The following is a 14,512-nucleotide window of genomic DNA, read 5'->3' on the forward strand; positions in this document are numbered from 1 at the left end:
GTGCCTGTTTTACACAGATAAATTATATAGAAAAAATGCAAGGGGGGAAATGGAAAGTGGCCGTTTGTGCAGGTGGCCGTCAGGGCAGGTTCGACTGTATTTTTAACTGTATTCCTGTCAGTGATTGGTGGCTCTCCTTTTACTTTGCAACCAGTGTGATCAAATTGGAAGGTTTTGACCTAGTCAAAGATTTTAGAATTGTTTTTAGGAACATTAAATTTTTATAAATTACTTATGTTCTTGAAAAGCAATAGTCGTTCCTGATACATACAGCTGAAATTGTCTAAGACAGCCACTTTTCATTCCCCCAACAATATCGACTCATCTTAAGTAGAATAACTACAGGTGGCCATAAGAGCACTTCATTCATGCCCTGATTTATGATTTTCTCTTTGATCTTGTACATTTTTTTAAATTTTCGTTTTCTTAACAGTTGAAGTGACCTTACAAGAATATGTGGATAAATATTTGAAGCCACAGACATTGAAAACTTTAGGAAATGGTAAGGAGTAAAGATTAGTTCATGTTACTCTTTCCAAAATTTTGGAAGATTTTGTGTACTTCTAAATGATTTATAATTATATTGTATTGGGATTTGTTTACTTGTCTGTTCTTCGCTGGGGGGGGAGGGTTGGCGGGTGCTCTGGTATGGTTTGCTTCTTCTTTCCTATCAAAGATCTATCGTCCTTATCTCCCCTTCTTCTTTTTTATGTTTGTTACTCTCTTGTAACACCTCTAATCTTCTCGCGCTCATATGACCTTATGCAGTAGCGAGTGCCGTAAAACCTCTACTAAAACTAACAAGCAGGGGGGGGTTGCAGAAGACCTGCTTATGATCCTGTCTTAAGGGAAATATGTAAAATACGCTTGCATGCTTTTTTAGGGCAATTTTTATATTTGATCATGGTCTGGGGGGTTGTGATAAGTTACCTGCCCTGATACTGCTAACCGCTTTATGTTGTGTTTCCAGTTGTTGAAGGAATTTGGAAAATTGTCCTACTTATAGGCAGCATGACGAATGATAAATCTGAAACAAATACTGGTATTCTCACATGTCTCGATGATTGGTCATTTCCTTGTGATTCTGTGGTATCCTCAGAGACATTTTACTGGTTTGGTGACAACAACTTTACAGAGTGGCAGTCCCTCATTGACTTGTATCAGCCACCCCCATATTCTGTGCCCGATATGACAGGAGCGTACAGTTTTGGCTTGGCAGGTATGTACTTACTTACTTACTACCCATTATGCCATCTGGCATTTAGGGCAGCAACAAAGGATCTCCAGCTCTGTCTGTTTTGGGCCCTCTTGGTTAGCGTTCCCCACGAATGATTCCAGGACTTCATTTCAGATTGTACTGTGTGTCTCCAGGTCACTTTGGGTCCGCCCCTTTTGCGACGTCCTTCAGGTGTCCAGTGGAGGGCAGTCTTCACAATAGAGTCTGGTTCTCTTCTCAGAACATGTCCAATCCATCTCCACCTTCTCCTTTTTATTATGGTTGTCATGTCCTCTTGGCTACATTTACGTAACAGATCTGCGTTGGATATCTTGTCGGGCCAGAAGATTCTGAGGATTTGGCGTAAGCTGGTTGTATGAAAGGAAGATAGCTTGGCACGGTCATGATCAGTCATCTTCCAGCTTTCAGCTCAATATAGGAGTGTGGATAGTACACAGCTGTTATACAGCTTTAACTTGGTTTGTATACTAAACTGTCCTGACTTCCAGATGTTGATCATGCTTCTGTGTACGGATCTTGCCTTGCTGAGTCTGTTCATGATGTCTTCCTTTGCGCCGCCGTCAGTTTTGATTATGCTGCCTAGGTAGGTAAATGAGTCTGTTATAGGCAGGTCTGTGTTGTTCACTCTAATCAGCATTGGGGAGCCTACATTCAGTGTCATCACTTCTGTCTTCTTCTGGCTTATTCTTAACCCAATCTGGCGTCCGTATTTGTGGAGTCGGTTTGTTTTTTCCTGCATGTGCTGGTTGGTATGGGAGAGTAGTGCAAGGTCGTCGTCAAAGTCAAGATCCTCGAGGATGGAGAAGAGGGTCCACCTTTTGCCTCTTGATGTGTCCTCTGTTGTTTTCCTCATGACCCAGTCAATGGCCAGGTTGAACAGAATTGCTGACATGTTGCATCCTTGTCTAACTCCTGTCTTTACCTCAAAAGCAGTGGTACTGTTTCCAACAACGCACTTGAAGTTTTGGTAGAAGCTCTTGATGACCTCCACTATCTTGCAAGGGATTCCATAAGATTGTAGAATGTACCAAAGACTCTCTCTATGCACACTGTTGAATGCTTTTTCAAAATCAACGAAGTTGACATAAAGTTGTCTCTGCCATTCCGTGCACTGTTCTATTATGTTGCGGAGGGCAAATATCTGATCTGTGCATCTTCTTTCTTAGCGGAATCCTGCCTGTTCTTTTCTTAAGCAGCTGTCTACGGCATCCGACATCCGATTAATAATAATCTTGGCCAGGATCTTGCTGGTGACTGATAGCAATGTGATACCTCTCCAGTTGTTGCAGTCTTTAAGAGCTCCTTTATTTGGTACTTTAACAATGACTCCAGTGCTCCAGTCCTAGGGAATCTGCTCTCCCTCCCGTATGGTTTTGAATAGTGGTTGAAGAATGGTGGCAGTCAGTTCTGGGTCTACTTTAAACATTCAGCATTCAAGTTGTCCATTCCTGGAGATTTTCTTGTTTTCATGCTCTTCACAGCTTTTACAATCTCATGTTTCTGTGGTGGGTCAAAGCTGATATCAAGATCCATGGTAGCTTCCTGTATGTCTGGGGTGTCCTCAGGTGGAGGTTGGTTTAGGACTTCCCTGAAGTGTTCTGTCCATCGTGCTTCCTGTTCCTTCTCGATTGTCAGCAGCTTGCCAGCCTTGTCTTTGATTGGTCCACTCATTCCATCGTGGTACTTGCCACATATTATGGCAGGTATGTGATAGGAGAGATAGGCGTTGGAAAGAAATATGTGCCATGAGGCAGTGGAATCAGGCACTTGTCAATTTTTGGGCATGTGGAGTTATTGGTATTGTGTTACAATTTGTTCATCGGTCTTGTGTTCGATGAAAACAACACCCGTCATAGAGGTCGAACAGAATTTGTTATTGAAGGAGGGGGGGATTGCCTTGTGTCCGAGATAAAACTTAGCGAGAAAATGGCCACTAGAGTTTGGTGACTTCCAAAGCTGTAATGTCCTTGGAAACAACAAATTTACATATTTTTGTGCCTTTGATCAATGTTTTTTTGTAAAATCCACACAGTAATGTGTTTTTAAATGAAAATAAAAGATGATGAGCCAAAGAAAGAAAATTTGAATAAAAATTGCTCGTCAGTCAGGAAAAAGCTGATTTCTTTAATTTCAGTATTTTGACAAGCGCCTGATTTCACCACGATGCCTCACTTATGATTATGTAGGGATATTTGATTAGGTTTTTCGCTGCTTAGGAGTGGGTTGCCATATGTAAACCTCTCTTAATTTTTATGTATTGACTGTGGTGTGGTCTGGTCCTTTTTCTTTTTTTATGTTATTATTGTCCCAACCAGCAATTTCTGGTATTGTACTGAACTCACCCTAGAGTACCTACTGAACTCCATATTCTTCTTTTGTATCTGTCATTTGTTTTCTTGTATTATTCTGCTGTTTCATGCTGCATGTGCATGTTTTCAACTCAAGTGAACAAATATGTTGTGTCTTGTTGAGCACTTTGTATGTCCCGATGCATTATAAGCGGGTAGCTACCCCCCAGGGCAGTGCCACTGACTGTAGTGTCTTTAGACCATTCCCAAAGGGGGGACATTTCTCGTTCAAGCATAGTAGAATTGTAGATGGGCTGACTCAGTCACACTCATAACTGTGCCTGATCTACAACAGGGAATTGCTGCTTTTTCTTTCCTAATCCTTACTATTGTCATTTTCCTCTACTTCTTTTGTATGTTTTGTCACTCTCTTGTGACCTGCTATTTCTGGGGTGCCTTTATAGTCGAAGCAGACTTTGTGCTGTTGAAGCAAGAGAGGTGAGCAGTCTAAGTCTGATTCCCTGTAAAGACTTCTCTGTTGACACCCACCCCTTGGCGCTCATATGACCTTATGCAGTTCCGTAAAACCCTCCACTATAAAAAAAATAAGCAGGTAGCTGGAAGGGGCAACTGCTAGGACCTATTTCTTTTGTTTCTTCTGCTGTTGTTTGTGACTGTCTCTTTTACTCTTTCCCTGCTTCACATGATGTTTATTGTGTTGATATGCTTCTGTTTACTCAAAACCAAACTTATACCTGATGTATCCTTATTTCAATTCACAGGTGCTGGGACTGGGGTACCTTTTCACTTTCATGGCCCTGGATTTGGAGAAGTTGTCTTTGGTCGCAAGGTGAGTCCTTAATTCTGAATTATTGTTTGGTGTCCTTATATGGGTTTATCTCTTTGAACCGATTTAAAGATAGCTTTTCCAAACTACATCTTGTGTTCTCACTTGACATAAAAAGTTTGTCCACTTTTTTGTTTCCCCTTTTCAACACTTTATGAGATTATCACAAACAATTATTCTCAGACAGTCTCAAAAGCCATCATGTAGAATTGCTTGGAGACGTGATTTTTTGTCACGAGTTCAGAACTTAAAAAGAATGAATCGGGTTTCAAGGGTTGTAAGGTGACCCTACACAAGATTTCCAACTACTTGACCTCTCTTTAAAAATGTTGATCATCGTGGTGAAATCGGGCGCTCCTCAGAATAATGAAATTGAAGAAATAAGAATTTTTCCACCCCTTTGTCAGTTTTTATCTGGTTTTAATTTTTTAGTTTTAACTCCTTTTATTTTATGTCCATTCCAATTAAAAACGCATGTTTGTGTGGATTTTAATGAAAAACATTGATCGAAGGCAGGGAAAATATAATTTTGCAATTGCCAAGGAGTCTAGAGCTTTGAAAGTCACCTAACATTGGTGACCATTTTCTAGCTAATTTTTCTTCTTAAAACAGGTGACCCCCACCTCCTCCAATTGCAAATATGTGAAATTTGTTCAAGATACATGAGTACTTTTTTTCATTGACAGCAAAACAAATTAACAAGCTTGAAGATGAATCCAATAACTCCACCTGTCCAAAAATTGACGAGCACCTGATTCCACTACGTCGTGAGACATATTTATAAAATTTCTTAAATTAAGCTATCCAATTTTGGCAACTCATAAGGCTCATACTCATACTTTTCTTTTAATGTGGTTGTCACATAATTCCCTCGAGCTATTTTGGTATATATTTCTTGAAAATAATTTTTGATGACATGTTTTGCTTCCTTGTTTTTCACAGAGGTGGTTCATGTACCCGCCCAATAAAACTCCTCACTTCCACCCAAACCGTACAACTCTGCAGTGGTTACATGAAGACTATCAAGAGTTGCACCCACTTGAGAGACCCCTGGAATGCACTATATCAAAGGGAGAGGTGAGGAAGAGTTTAAGCTCTGGTTTCTTTTCTAGCATGAGGCTGAGTTTTAGGTCCATTTCAGTATGTTTAGTGAACTATGGTTTGAAATTATTTTCTTGTTAACGGGAGGAGCGACCTTGAGCACCATTTTCTATGTCTGTTGCCCGATATCAAATCTAAGTACACATATAAGTTAGGCATAGGAAAATATCTTGATACGCAATTTTATTTTGGCATAGCTACAGCGGTTACTATGGAAACGGCCGCCATCTTGAAAATAAACAATTCATTTCAAATCCCTAAGGCTTTCTTATTTACTGACCAAGTTTGACCAAATATGGTGAGAGTATAACTGAACTAGACCCTATCAGCATAACAGCGAGTTTTTTCCAATAAGTGCAAACGAAAAAAAAAAGAAAATTTTCCCAAGGTATAAAAAACCTTTGCTAAATTTAGGTTGCGTAATCGCTTCCCAATGGAAAAGTCCTATTTTTTCGCAAATATCTCTCTGTTACTTTGATGGTAGCCTTGCCATTTATGTTCCTGGAAGTTTCATGTCAAAAAGATGAAAACTAAGGAAGGAGTAAGGAAAAAACTGTAAAAATTGACATTTTGCGAAAAACGACAATTATTGTGAAAATTCACTACATTAACCCACTCTCATGTTTTCAAAAAGCAATTTTCAAGGAGAATAAAGACTTTCTCAATTGTATCCATGCTATTTTTGGACAAAGAACTGGTTGATCTTCAAAAATCAGCCAACATCTCAATGTGCATTGCCTGACCCAAAATCGGCAAAATCCCTTAAACGTCCCAAAGTGCAGTGAATCTACGTAGCATGATATTACACATGGCTTTGAGTAAGTGTGTTCGTGGACACCTGGATTTTATAAAATGTCCACCCTGTCCCTCAAATATCATTACTGTCAAAACAATAACTATTTACTTTGATTTCGAATGTAGAAGTTTTTTTGTCTACTTTAGTGCTTTCCGACCTGGGTGTATTCGCCCACAGTATTTTTGATGGGCAGAGGGGATCACTTGGGTAGTGACAGATTTAATGCCCCTCTTTGAAATACGTGTAAGTAGGTGGTATGAATATTTAAGCTTCTTGAATATGAAAAATAGGGGTGCAAGCTATAAAAAAGATCACAGTTTCTGGTCTGAAGTGAAGTAACTTAAGAAGTAACCCCGAGATTGTGTTTAAGCTTTTTGAAGGGACATTATGGGATATTATAAGAAATTTACTGTTTGTTTGATATCATATGTTCATAAGTTATGCTGGTGTTGATATTTTAATTACTGATTATTATTTCAACCACTTCTGTTGTTATGGTATTGTAAAGTTTGGTTCTCTGCATCTCAGAGAGAATGAATAATTGAAGTTGGAAGCCGTGCACTTCCTGGTTAATCTTTACTAACATTGACTCAGTTTCTTCCCTTTAGTCTTCTTTCAATAATTTTGTAATACACCGATCCTGTTGTGCTTGCCCTGCATTCACGTCCCAAAATTAAATTAATGTTTTAAGGGATTAGCGGATCCTGTTGTACAATCTACTCCGTTCACTTTCTTTTTTCTAATTTGTTTTCAGTTGATATGTTTGTGACCGTCAGGATAATTATCATGCAGACTCATCACAAACTGCAACTATTCATTCAAACTACCTAAAATGTTTTTATTTTTCTCTTTTTTTTCTCCCCCTGTCCAGTTGATCTACTTCCCTGACAGATGGTGGCACGGGACCTTGAACATCGACACTAGTGTGTTTATCTCTACTTTTTTGGCATACTAAGAAGGGGGTGTCTGATCACAATGTGCAATTAATTGTGTGAAAAGTTTATGTTGTGGTGCCTCTGTGTCATTGATCATAATAATTGAGTATTGATTGGTGTGTGTGCATTTGTTAGGTCATAATTCAGTATAATACGGATAGCTCGAATTCTTTGGGAAAGGCCTCGGAAGTTCGAGGGATCCGTAGTTCGCGGGATATCTTTCAAAAGTAAATAAGAAAAAACGGAACCGCATGCACTGTTCGACGGTTGCATGATTCCGAGTCTTCTGTGTTCGACCTATCCGTGTTACACTGTATTTTGGTTCAATGAGGAAGATGAAGTTATAGCAAAGCAGAAGCTGTTGTCATATTGTTTATATGAAAAATGTTATGACATGCTTGGGTGTGTGAGTGAGAGAAAGCCACCATGTTTAAAAAGATTTGTATGATTATAATGGTCAACATATTACTTGCAATGTGATAGTACAGTAATGTCTCTTGGCTTGTTGTTAATGTGATCACTTTTCCAAACAGATTTAGAAGATTTTATTACAGTCTGATGCTACAGCTGACTGACTGATCACCATTCTAAGAGGAATGAAATGATAATATTTACAAAATATTGAGCCCAGTAAAATGTGTATGACTATTTTTTCAATCTTACTGTTCTTGATTTATGTTTGTCTATTGAATTCCTTTAAATTATATGATTGCCATATGGGAAATGCTTTATCTGCATCAGTATGTAGTCTTACGACATCGAGTTACAGAATTGCATGCATTGTGGATTTTCGCCAAATATTATTTTAATTCAGACAAGAAAAAGTGCAAAAAGACAGCTTGAGAAGAGCAAATAATCTCCATAGTGGTTATATTGTGTTGGATTATGGCAAGATTATTGGTGCGGGAAACAGAAGCAGAGGAAATAATTGCCCCTTCCTGACACTCTTACCAAAAGTTGAATCAGACTGGAAGTAAGACATTTCATACTGTGTGCTGGATTAAGTTAATAGCTCTCTGAATGTTAGTTTTAATGAAAATCTTAAGCACCATGTCAAAGCAAATTCTTTTCTCCTTGTTCGTTTTGTCTCCTGAAGTTCAGTTCTCAAGTGTCTGATTAGTCTGAATAGTAAGTGCATTTTATTGAATGCAAATGTGGCATTTCTACTTTCTATTACAGCTCTCTGATTCCCATTTGATAATGTTACGGTTTTATGTTTTTATTGAATTTTTTGACACTGTTATTGTATGCTTTTACCTTCAGTTCTTTTTTAACAGTCGTGATTTATTTATCTGTAGTCACAGTAGTAGGTCTTTGATTAGATCTCTTTTGTTTTGCCTTTGGAAACGGACATGTTTGGAAATTATTGAAGCAGACAGAACAGAAACAATGGCGTTTTTAAAAAATTTACGTAATATATTAAGCTGATTATGGCGTTACTGATCATTGTGAGTTTGGTAATAGTAATAGATAACAGTATAATTTATAAAACAAAAATATTAGCATGAAAGATGTAATGTAAGAAGAATTTTTTTCTTATTTCTATTTAATATCAATCATTATTGTAATATAGAATAATTTATTTCCCCTTCTGAATGGAGGGCAGCACGAATGACTTTTTGCAATCAAATGCACTGCTGAAAGGCTTTGTAGGCTATGCATGATGTTGCTGGAAGTAGCAGATTAATCACAGCTGTCTTCACCACAGATCTCTCCCTTACAGATGCCTGTTCTTGTGTGGTCCAAAATACTGGCAGCAATATGTTATTTTTTTAAAAACAACCTGTCAGCTTCATGTTGTTGGTTTTTTTTGTGTTACTCATGAATAAATTACTTTATTCTAGAACATTCGTTCTATGTTAGTTTCTTCATTAGCAAGAAATTTTACAGGTTATATCATTCATCGTTCTTGACACATATATCATTTCAATATTTTGAGTTTTCGCTGACAGTACAAATATGCGTGAGTCGTGGATGAAAATTTGGGGGTGGAGTTTTACAAAAGATTTTTTTTTTACTCCTGATGATTATGTGTGCTCGCTCTCTCTCTCTCTCTCTCTCTCTCTCTCTCTCTCTCTCTCTCTCTCTCTCTCTCTATCTCTCTCTCTCTCTCTCTCTCCTCTCTCACTCTCTTTCTATCTGTCTCTCACTCTCTCTCTCTCTCTCTCTCTCTCTCTCTCTCTCTCTCTCTCTCTCTCTCTGCCTTAGTTTCTTTGTACTCTCTCTCTCTGCCTAAGTTTCTTTGTAGATAAAAAGAAATTATACATATACAGATCTTTTCTTTCTATTTTTTTAGGTTTTAATGCTTTTTCTTTTCTTTTTTTATAGTTTAAATGGTTGCTTTTAAGGATAAGCAGGCTAACCCAGATTTTGGGGGTTTCCAGAAATTTTGATCTACTCCAAAAGTGGGCATTGCCATACCTTTAGGAAAAGTTTGAGTTTGGTTTCACTGGTGTGTATATTTGTTTGGTTGCAAAGAAAACTCTTCATGTCTTTTAAAGAAACTGAATAAGGGGCAAAAACTTAACCTTCGGTTTTCTCTAAACAGCATTTTTCGGGATAGCCCCCTTGTGCTTAAAAGCGACCAAATATAAGTGCCTTTTTAATGCCCCCCATTGACCCATTGATACCTTTCAGATAATGTAAGAGGTGGGCTTTGATCCTGCTGACAGGAATACCATGTTTCCAGCAAAAAAGACACTTGGCATACTTGATAAAATTCTCCCCATACAGAAATCAAATTTTGGTCTTGATCATGCAATGGTATTGGTAAAGCGCCTAACCACCACACCACAGACATCGATTGTTCTTTTCTGATTTATTCAAAGGATAAAATAACCTGAGAACATACTGCCTTCTTCATAATACATTAACTCCCCCCCCCCCTCCCCCTTTTTCCATTGTTGATTTTATGTTGAAACACACACCCCTCCCTAAAAAACAAAAAAGAAAATGAATAAATAAATTAAATAAGCAGATAAATCTTAATATAAATTGTTGAATTTATATGTTTAGATATCCCACTCTCTTCCTTTCTCTGGTTTTACATTCAATCATCACTCAAACTGAAACACCGAGACCCCCGCTAGCGCCCCTTAAAAAAAGAGCAGAGAATAAAAATAGGTATTTATTTTCAGCCAGACAGTTAGACAGTTAGACAGTCCTTAATCCCTGTCACCTGGACAAAGGCGAAGTGTTTTGCCGTGAATCCTGGGCTTTGTTCCTATTGTGTCGCTGTAGGCTTATGAAGCGGGTGATTGGAGGGTGGCAGTGGCAAGTCGTCCTTCTCCCAACTTCTTTTCTAATCCATCTTTTGTTTCTGTCTATCTTGCTTTTTTGCCCTGCACCAAATGACCATTATTATGTCGATGTTCGTTTCGTTACTCTACTCAAACAAGGCCTATAAATTATAGGTGAACGTTTTTTTTTTTCTACTTGACGGAAGTGTTCGCTGAATGCACTTAACCTGTGTGCAAGAAGCTGCTTTTTTTAGAAACCTTTAAGCACATTATGGACTTTGTGGTTTTAGTGGATGAAATGTCCCAAAAAATTGGATGGACCTGCGGCTGTCTGTTGCTTAAAAAAAGACCTGCATACATTTCCCTAAGTGTTTTTTTGGAGTCAAAGGGGGGAAGGGGGGGGGGGGGGGCTAGTTTAGAGCTTACGGTGTTCGCCTCTTTCTATAGGTTCCAGGTTCGAAACCTGACAACGACGGAACATTTTCTTCTCTAACATTTCCTCCTTTCACCTCCTTTCCTGCTCTCTAACCATGTCTGTAGTCTGCTTTCGTCTCCACTTTCTGCCCAGTCCCCTCCCCCGGGCTCCTGACTCTTTCTGAAGCCTTTCTACTGCTACTCCTTGGCTCATTGTTACTGTTGTCTTTCACTTTCAGCCACACCCCTGATCTTTGGGTAGGTAAGATCCAACGCTTATAGCCTTCTCGGATAAGGGCGAAGAATCTCGGCGGTCCCGTGTGCAAGTTGCGAACATTAAAGATTCTTGGTGGTCCAAAATCGATAACAGTAAGCTTCGGTCACCATCCTAGCAAAATTCAAAATTAATTCCTACCAAACTTAACTAAAGTGTTTAATGTGTCCCGTGCGCTCATATTATGACCTTATGCAGTTGTGAGCGCCGTAAAACACTTACAAAACAAAAGGTATTTAAAGGTCGTGTACTGGTTTTACATTTGGGCACTTGATTATACACGCCATAATACGTGTGAGGGGAAGAAAGCGCAGCAATGAAACTACACAACAGATATAAGTAAACCGTACCTCAGGTTTTGTCGTCAACAGTATTTTTTTTTTCAAATCTGCGGCTTTAGATTTTGTTCTACATCGTTGATCCCAACATAATTCTCTATTTCATAAAGAAATAAAGACAACTGGTCTGTAATCAAATTGGATAGTACCATTTAAAAAATGTAAACCGTTGTTTTTTAAACTAATTTTTTACTATGTATTGACATATCTATACTTCCACTACCACGTGAGAGGGATACTACAAACCAGTAAAACGACCGAGACACTCGATAAAAATTCTCCCCACTCACGAATGGAACTTAATTGTTCTCCTGCGTGCGACCATCACAGACCCCGGTATGATGATGGGCTATGGCGGAGCTAAAAGAGAATATTAGTAAAAATAAATCTAGAAGTTGGTAGACCTAACAATAAATCCTAATGTTGTGTACTGGAGAAAGTTTCCCAGCTGTGATACAGGCCCGGTTGAAATTGAAACATAATGTGACACAGTCCAGTCTTACTCTTAAGTGGAGGAATTGTCACACGTACGAATAAGGTCAAAGTAAAATACCCGGTACTCGTACAAATAGAATCTATAACAAATAAAGTAAGTCTGCATGAAAATGATCCCCCTCCCTCTCTCTCTCTCTCTCTCTCTCTCTCTCTCTCTCTCTCTCTCTCTCTCGGTTTCCAAATTCTGGAGAGCATTTCGGAATTCTTCCTAACGCATTTGATGTGAATTTTCAAACGATACAGTGTTCTTTAAATGTCTGCTCAAAGACAAGCGTCTCCGCTCATCAAAAGTATGTCTTCTTCTATGGTTGTTCTTAACAAATAATGTGCATGAGATGGTGTTTCAAATTTATCTCGTATCTCTGACTATTGATTGAAAATGCGTAACTTCCTTGTCGACTCGATTTGGATCATTTAGAAAGCGTTCTGCTCTAACCCCCATTTTAAGAACGACTGTGGGTGGTTGGCGGGTGCTCTGGTGCGGTTTGCTTCTTCTTTCCTATCGAACATCTGTCGTCTTTATCTCCCATCCTTCTCTTTTTTGTTTGTAACTCTCTTGTAACACCTCTAATCTTCGGCACTTATATGACCTTATTGTGTTGCAAGTGCTGTAAAACTTACAAAACCAAAACGGTGACTGGGAATCTGAATTTTAGCAGACCGACGGAGGCAGTCGATGAAAAATGCACTTCCCGAAGCTAGAATCAAACTCATGTCTTTTGTTAGCCGAGGAGCCCAGCCAACACAGCATAGACGCTGGCCCTCGTGTCTCTCCCCTAAACCAGTAGCAATCAATTATTTTAATAATACCCACGTTACTAATTTCGCTAATCACGATATCATAATTGATTCTTAGCCCTAACCATAGACCTGAATTAGTGAATTCTAATATCCTAGACCGTGCACTGTTATGCCGCCGCTTTTTTTGTGCTCCGTATTGACTTCACCGAGAAGCGTGCGCACCAGTCTCGCTGATTTGTACACGAGTGCGTACGGCATTTTGACCTTCTTTTGATCAACATTGAGTTAAATGATGAGCTCCATAGTGGACTGGAATTACGTCTGAGTGCTCGTTAATAAGTATTTGTTGTATCACCAGACTCGGCCAATCTGGTACATGTATTCCAACGCTTCTTCCATACGATGATCAAATTCATTTTATTAATTGGTAAAGAATACAATAAATTTTAGTGTCATACTTTCTTCGACATCCAGGGCTGGTTCAGTGGCGCTCGGTCCGATCGAAAGTCATTTTAAAATGTTATCTGCCACAAGAAATAACCATGTGCCCGGCCTGTGGCCATGTTCCCGTCGGTGGCGCCAGAGACCAGTATGGAACCCGTAAGCTCCATTCATTTAAGAAATAATGTTATAAGAAAAGTCATGAGCCGATTGGTAGCCCAAGTTTTTTTTCCTTACTTTCCCTTTTAACATTTTGTCTTTCCATCCGTGTAACACATAACCAATACCTAATTTCTGCTATAGAGTTTTTTTTAACTAGCATTGTTATTCTAGAATTTTTAGCCATTTCTCTAGCCTCCAAAAGACTAGAAACATTTTTAATGTGTCGTTTGTAATGTTCTGTGGTGGCCATGCAAATGGTGCCCCAAACCATGAATGCTTAAAACAACACACACCGTACACTTTTCATTAGTGTGTCTTCTATAATAGACGGGGGTAGGGATGGAGGGGTGCTCAATAGACACTAGACAGGATTTGTGAAGTTTACATCCTGAAAGGTGAAGATGGGCTTTGCCACTGAACCAAACGTCATCGAGGTACTGCTCACGCTTTCTTTAAAAAGACGATCGAGGTAGCTCGAACGCCTTGTCATCCTCTTATCCCTGTCAGTGACAGCCTCGCAAACATGGAAATGGCATTGTCATAAGTGAAAATCTGCATTGGGAATGCGAACCGATGAGGTGTAGAATAAGAAAGTCTTAGTCACTGACATCGTCAGCAGACAGACGTTTCGCGGGATTCGACTTCATGTAACGAATTCTGCACTCTGGTGACATTTAAAGGGGTGTGGATGGTGCATGTTCTATCTGAAGTGAGTTTTTTTTTTGTCTGGGAAATTTTAAGTTCTGACTCTTCATAGATTCAAACTGGGCTCTCCACTCACTTGGCTAAACGACCATACAGTCAGGGGCGAAGCGTCTATATCAGTGGTTTTCAAAGTGGGCGCTACCGCCCCCAGGGGGGCGGTGGCGAGAGTTTGTGGGGCACTGTGGCGAAACTGGGCGATTGGGGGGCGCTGGTGGGCGCTATGGGGGCGGTGTGAAATTTTCATGACATGCAACATAAAGCATGATGTAGGAAAAAAAGCCACATAAAAACAAAAACAAAAACAAAAACAAAAATAGATAGTTTAGGCATAGTTTACAATACTACTTATAACTAAGAACGTTCTTTCCCTGCCCGTAAATCCCATATAAAGAAGATTCGTCAACACAAATCTGACAAAGATCTGTCATACTTCAAAACTCTAAAGATCAATTTTCAGAAATGAAAATCAGTTAAACCGATGTTTGCAGCCTACGTCGAT

At 39.1% G+C, this 14,512-nt stretch overlaps 1 protein-coding gene across 1 annotated transcript in view; it reads left to right on the top strand.

Annotated features, from left to right (window-relative positions):
- The window catches only part of LOC101853846 (jmjC domain-containing protein 8), a 19,241-nt gene extending 10,191 nt beyond the window's left edge, over positions 1–9,050 (top strand). Inside the window, exons 5-9 of the mRNA XM_005095091.3 lie at positions 434–502; positions 1,100–1,219; positions 4,308–4,375; positions 5,315–5,449; positions 7,141–9,050. Coding sequence (XP_005095148.1) covers positions 434–502; positions 1,100–1,219; positions 4,308–4,375; positions 5,315–5,449; positions 7,141–7,224 — 476 coding nt within the window. The 3' untranslated portion in view covers positions 7,225–9,050. The remainder of the gene's footprint in view (positions 1–433; positions 503–1,099; positions 1,220–4,307; positions 4,376–5,314; positions 5,450–7,140) is intronic.
- The last annotated feature ends 5,462 nt before the right edge of the window (positions 9,051–14,512 follow it).

Source organism: Aplysia californica, unplaced genomic scaffold (assembly GCF_000002075.1).
Source record: "Aplysia californica isolate F4 #8 unplaced genomic scaffold, AplCal3.0 scaffold00095, whole genome shotgun sequence".
Lineage (NCBI taxonomy): Eukaryota > Metazoa > Mollusca > Gastropoda > Aplysiida > Aplysiidae > Aplysia > Aplysia californica.